Here is a 6,755-nt window from a genome sequence, read left to right as displayed (position 1 = left end):
TTGGTGTTGCTAAGTCTAGCAGAAAATTATGCCGCTTTTTTGTTTGTGTTGTGCGAGTTGCCTGCTTTTTCCTCTGTTCTGCTCAATCATGATTGGATTTTGATCCATTTGAGAACATGGAAGGGCAAGTATGCTTGGCTCTTGACACGTGTCATATAAATTATTAACCTACTGTTAACTTATTCAACTCAAATGCCATTAGCAACAGCTCAAGAGGCTCTTGTGTTAAGCACTTCCCAGGGTCATGCTCAGTGAGGTATATTGATTCCTCTCTTCATGTCGAAAATGAAGAAGAATTAATGTGTCTTATGACATAATGGTTTTTTTGAGAAAAGGACAAATAGGTTCCTAACTTTTTGTTCCGTGGACATTTTTGTCCCTGACCATTGAAAAATACTTTTAAGTCCCTAACCTTCACAAAACTTGGACGGATCAGTCATTTCGTCCAAATGCCTTCGTCAGGGACTGATTCGTCCAAATGCCTCCGTCAGGAACTGATCCGTCCAAGTTTTGTGAAGGTTAGGGACTTAAAAGTATTTTTCAATGGTAAGAAACGAAAATGTCCGTAGGGCAAAAGGTCAGGGACCTATTTGTCATTTTTTCGATTTTTTTTTTATTTCAGAGAAAACTGAAATGCTTTCTTATTTTGTTAATTGAATGACTAAGAGTAGTAGTAAAGTGTAGAAGAAAGTTATAGAATTAGTGCGAAATTAAAGTGGTTTACTATATAAGAGTGAAGAAGTATTGAGGGAAATTAGAGGATAATGGAAACATCACGAGTTGAAAGAGATGGTACAGTGTCAACCCAAATGGGTAAACCAGTGGGAATTGGTTGGATATTCTTGTCTCCTAAAGTTGGGAACTCCCAACTTAGTATCCATCATTTGGATTAAAATGGGGATCATCTTAGCTCATAAAAGGATAAGGATTCACACAGTGGGAAGGAATACCCACCCCACACGAATTTGCCAAATGTTTTCTTAATGAATGTCCTTAATCTTTATAGATTCATTTTATTTATAAGTTGGAATATGCTGTATGAAAATTTTAAGTTGAATTGTATTCCGTGATCGGATTATTTAAATTATTCCGTGTTGCATTTAAATGCAATTAAAACGTGTTTTTTTATTCATTCCCAGAGATATCCAAAAAAATCGCTATGCACAAAACGTGATTTAAAATTCCAACACTTACTTAAAGCGCACTTTATTTTCTGCAAATTTCACATATTACATATTTTTTTTTCTTCTCGGTTGCAGCTAGTAGGACTCGAACCTGAGACCTTTGAGATGGGGAGGAAGCGGGATGCCGTGTGAGCTATGGCTCATTGGCATATTCTCTTTTTTTTTTTTTTGCCATTTTTTTAATTTGGACTTGACATACCATATCTTAAAAACCTAGAAACCGGGCGCAACTGTGGACATTGGAAAGGCCCAAAGGCAACAGACGAAAGTCCGATTTTTTGTTACTTATGGGCCTAAGGCCCAGTCCAATATATTCTTTAACCCCATACTAAAAAAAGAGAGTAATTAGAACAGTCCCAATGAATACATATGGGCCTGAGCCCATTTATACAACATGCTTGGTTATAGCACGGACAACGATATAGGGGAAGCTCTTTGGGTTTATAGCACGTTCAATCCAGATGGGTCAGGTCCTAATTACTCACACTTAATATCAGCTAATGCCATGTTAACTATATTATCTTTCCTTGACCAAAAAAAAAAAAAAAAACTATATTATCTTTCCTGACCCAAAAAAAAAAAAATAAAAGATTTTATCTACTTATATTTCAATAGAAAAATTGGTCTCAAGGGGGAAATCTAATTTCATTTTACAGTTTCTAATGTGCCTGTGGATTTATTTTCTAAACCGCCACAGGACTCTTCATACATTATGCAGTTCTACTTGGTTATCCATTAATTATTATTGTCTACTCTGTTTTATCAGCTTCATTAGCATCAATGTTGCTACTGGAAGTTGTTTTTTGATTGGCTTTTTTTTTTTTTGGTGACTGATTGGCTTTGAATTAGATAAAAATGTATGTAGTTTTCGAAATTTCTAAATGATGGTGATTTATTAAAATCCTTTTTGACAATAAATAAGTTTTTATAGAAAATTAAATGTGACATCAAATCAATTTTTAAATAATTTCCATTATAATTTCAATGTCATATGTATTCTAACTATTTTTGTGTTGATTGTGAAAAATAGTTATTTTTGTTGTTGTGATGATATGTAATTGATACTCTTGTTATATGAAAATTAAATTCTAATTGTGGTTTTAAATATTTTGGAAACTTAATTGACTGACAATTTATGCACTACTATTAGGAGATAAAGTAAGAGACATTTATGAAAAAAGTAACACTGATTGAATGGTCATTTTCTTCAAACACGTTATTCCTCTTGTTTCTTATGAAGCCCGAAAAGTATAAAAATGATCCTATAATGTAGACAAGAATAATTTCCATAGAGCTTAGTCAATTTTGAGATTGATGAGATATGACTTAACAACGCCTATTGCCTTGTATGGAAGTTCCCATGCTGCTTCTTTCTTATATCAAATATATCAAGATTATTGCTTTGCCATTATTATTATTGACACTGTCATGTCCCACCACAACCCACGAGTTCTTGTACTACTCTAGCATCTCCTCGACAGGTTGAAGTTGACGTTATTAACCGATATCTCTCCACCACATGGAAAATCATGCATCATGAATTGTAATCTTGGTGAATTTGTTTGATTTTTAAGTAAGTAAATATCAGAAATTATATAAATCATCGCTTATTCTATCACATTCACTACAAAACTAATATTTTAAATAATTATTATATCTGCATGTAGGCATGATGATTTGTGTTAATGTCACCTTTGTATATTTATATATATTTTTTTGTACACCTATTGTATTCAAATAAGTTTATGCAAAAAGTGAAAGATAACAATTTTATCATCTATACTATAAAAAAATTATATAAAAAAGTATAAAAATACCATTTGTATACTAAAATAGCCACTAAAATCAGCCACCAATATATTTGTGTATAAATACATACGTGGTTTAATTTATTTTCAATGTGTATTTATATTTCAAAATATATTTTATGCTGATAGCTGACTTTGATGGCATTTTAGTATACAGTAGTATTACTGATGCCTTTGAAGCAAACATTATATCTGTGTTCAACACACCCTTCAAATATACCTCTTGAGAGATTCTGTTAAAAACACATATTTTTAAACCCAACTAGGCGTTCATTGAAACCAAAATCTATACAATAATGCTAGGAATCAAGAGGGTACCAGTCAAAAATCAGCCAAATGCTTCTGAATAAATCTAAAATCTCTACGTGGATGGTGTTTATGATAGGCATTAGAATGTTTCTTTTTTTTTTATAAATTGAATGGTTTCTGAATCTATTTTCTAATTTATCATGTTTTAGGCATTTGGAAAAGAAAGGAGGGTGAAGAAACGAAGCTAATTGAATCAGTTTCCGTAATTTACGTTGCAATGATACTGAACGTATCTCCTCCTAATTTGAATGTAGTGAAACATTTAATAACCAATATTTTAAATCATAAATAAATAAAATTAATTATTATATTTATAATTAATTAAGTTATTTCATTTTTGGCTGATTTGGAGTTTTCGATATACTTTTCCAAATCTATATTGAAGTATGAAAATGAAATTCAACGAAATCAAATTTGTGTAGTAGTCTTTGGTTGCAAACTTGAAATTATTAAGGCAGCGCTAACTTCTGAGATTAGATTAGCATGTCAGTTAACTTAACTAATATACGAGGACACAAAATTTTCCTTTGATTTGATACCCCATCTTAATGGAAGTGCGCGGTAATTAACGATAATCCACTTATAGTTCTCGAATTCTCATTCGTAAGGGAGAGATCTGAGGCCTATTCAAACAGAGAACACCTTATCCTCTTTTTTTTTTTTTTCAATTATTATTATCAGGTATAATTAATTGTACATCAAATCAAAGAACTCTTTAAGATTGGGTAGTTACTAGTTAGCATATATATCGAAATTCCGAAGCTTGTATTATATAAAAATCAAATTTCCATTGATTTACGACTTGAAATCAAATAGAGAATAAAGAAAAAACTTGATATCTTATCTATTCTGTATATATATAACTCTTACATAATACATATAGAAAGATCCAACAAGGACGACGAGATATATATAATATGTTCTGTACAATTAAAACATATAGCAGTAATTTTTCTTTTCTTGTTTATTTTCTTTTTCTCTTTCTCTATATATGTATCTTCTCCACTCTGGCAGGATTCACCAGATGATGAGAACTATAACAAAGAAACAGGCCTCAAAACCAGTTCAGTTAAAGGAAAAAAAAAAGTGTATATATTAATATTATCGCTCTGCCTTGATAGATTTAATTTCTGCTGTATGCTATGGTGCCGGTGTGTCATAAAGAAGCCAACCCCTTTGCTTCTGATCCTTTCACAATCCTAAGCCTCTTGCAGGAACACGTGAACATGCTGCAATTAATAGAAAAGGGAAAAGCACCGTAAGAATTAAATGTTCTTCTAATTACTTTTAATTTTAAAAATAAAAATAAAAGAAAAAATCTAGGAACCAGTAGATTTATTAAAATTTGGCCAGCATTTAGTCAGCAAAACAAAAATGAGTGATTCTCCACCATTAGATAAAATGAGTCATAAAATCTGCTGCCACTAGCACTTCTCAAAATAAAAATAGAAGAAGAAAGAACAAGAACTTACTCCCATGGAACGTCTCCAACGAGCATCCAATCACCATCCTTATCTTCATAAGTAGGAGCATATTCAGATCCGTTGTATCCTTCTCTCTCTGAATATTCACCAAAACTGCATTTGAACAAATTCTGGAGGGCGTTGAGGAGTTGAGAGTAACTATTGTAAATGTTCAGATCTATCTTCCTCAAGTAAGGTGCACCGGCCATGCTCACCTTCACGTACATCGCAGATCCATCACCATTATTGTTGTTGTGTTCATCCTTCTTCTGTTTTTGTTGCTGCATACTGTTCCTCCTAAACGATCTAACTGGTGGCCACCCTACTACTTGAACCCTGCATCATCATTCATCCACTAATTAATTTCAATTATTCATGTCATAAACCCTAGATTAACATTGACATAATCTGTTATAATTTCAATTAAGACTTACTTTGCAGGTTGGACAGAATTTTGATGGTCATCATCGTCGTCATCGTGATCAGTAGCGTTACTAGGACCACTAGAGTCAACGCTGCTGTTCTTGCTGATGCTGATGCTCATGGATCTGTCTTCAGGTGAAGACCTCTTGTTGTTGGTTCTTCCAGGTAAACCTAACCTTAATTCTGTTGCCTCCAGATTCAGCTCACTTTGGTAAATTGAAGGCTCCATTTAATTGATAATCTTCAGAAGAATAAACGATTCAGCTCACTTTGTGTTGAATTGAGTTGTGATGAGGTATGAACTCTTATAGGAATGAGAGGTTAAGAAGAAGAGAAAATATGGTTCACTTATTTAGAGGGGGCGAGGGGGCATGAAATCAAAGCACGCACCGACCTGGGTGGAGGACCAATGAGGGGGTGACAGGTGTGGGGTCCAGGTCCACACGGTTGAAGGAGTGTGGGGGGATTGAAGGGCAGCGTGTTGGAATGGTGAGGGGACAAGGGAGGCAATCATGGATGACGACGGACGGCTCTGATTGCCTCTTGGGAACAAAGCATGTGATGTCACGCTGGATTGCATGTGCCTTTTCACTCTCCGAAAGAATAACAAACTTAAATAATAAATTAATAATATAATTAGTGTTGAGCTTGCTGGATCAGCTAAGGCAACATTCCATCCTCATCACTTTCATCGCTCTCCTTTCACCCATGCACTTTCACGTGGATGCATGGAAACCTTCATTCACTTCAAATACACATACATACACCAATCATTTGCACCTGCCTTCACTTACCATGACCCTTCACGCCGCCATCAACACTAAAAACATGTTCAATTTCACTACGGTGAAAACTCAGGTGCAGTCGACTTCAACTTTATGTATATGAAGTTAATAGTTGAGAGTCGTTAATTAGATAAAAAAAATTTTCACCTTTCACTATTCACTTTTATAACCCAAACCAATCCTAAATATTCAACTTAATAACTTTTTACTATCTGCGCCAGTTTCTTTAACTAATTGAAAAACCACATAGAATCAATTTTTATATAATTAGTATTAACTAATTATTTTTTTATTTTTTTTTGAGAATTTAGAATTTAAGAGAATTTATGGTATAAAATTAAAAAGATTAATTGACATTAATAAAAAAAAATTTACTTCCTAACTCTGATTAATATATGATCTAATATTAAGTAAGTCAAAGATTATGAAAAGTGTTAACTTTGTCAAACAACAGAGCAATAATATATTATATGTGAGTACACCGATGCAATATTAATAAATTTGGCAAAATATTTTGATGTCCAATCAATAATCTATAATACGGGTGCACTTGATCATAAGGCAAAATAAAAAAGCCTACAAATTAAAGTAACGCCCAATACAATTCTCATCATACATAAGCAACGCAATACAATTCTCATCATATATTTTGTAAAGAAAAATATGATCATCAAGAATTTTTGTTGCATAGAGTCTCAAAAGTACTTAATTTCATTCTTGATGTACATTCTCATCAACTAACATTACATTGAGCGCAATAACAACATAATAATCATCGTAGGC

The 6,755-nt window shown here is 33.0% G+C and overlaps 1 protein-coding gene across 1 annotated transcript; it reads right to left on the bottom strand.

Moving 5' to 3' along the window:
- Positions 1-4,121: 4,121 nt before the first annotated feature.
- On the bottom strand, positions 4,122-5,533 carry LOC107645229 (auxin-induced protein 22E). The gene is made up of 3 exons (XM_016349208.3): positions 5,199-5,533; positions 4,774-5,100; positions 4,122-4,530 (listed from the first exon to the last, which is right to left on the bottom strand). Exons 1-3 carry the CDS (start codon positions 5,414-5,416, stop codon positions 4,458-4,460), a joined length of 618 nt encoding a protein of 205 aa, XP_016204694.1. The 5' UTR covers positions 5,417-5,533; the 3' UTR covers positions 4,122-4,457.
- Positions 5,534-6,755: the final 1,222 nt, after the last annotated feature.

Source organism: Arachis ipaensis, chromosome B6 (genome assembly GCF_059453495.1).
Source record: "Arachis ipaensis isolate K30076 ecotype BB chromosome B6, ASM5945349v1, whole genome shotgun sequence".
Lineage (NCBI taxonomy): Eukaryota > Viridiplantae > Streptophyta > Magnoliopsida > Fabales > Fabaceae > Arachis > Arachis ipaensis.
The sequence above is the reverse complement of the archived record's forward strand: the minus strand, read 5'-3'. Positions and strand labels throughout refer to the sequence as shown.

Excerpts from the sequence above, each read along its gene's own strand:
- LOC107645229 (XM_016349208.3), bottom strand. The coding sequence starts at position 5,416 with ATGGAGCCTTCAATTTACCAAAGTGAGCTGAATCTGGAGGCAACAGAA. Across the intron at positions 5,101-5,198 it reads AATTCTGTCCAACCTGCAAA|GGTTCAAGTAGTAGGGTGGC; the intron begins GTAAGTCTTAAT and ends ATGATGATGCAG. Across the intron at positions 4,531-4,773 it reads GTTGGAGACGTTCCATGGGA|CATGTTCACGTGTTCCTGCA; the intron begins GTAAGTTCTTGT and ends TATTAATTGCAG.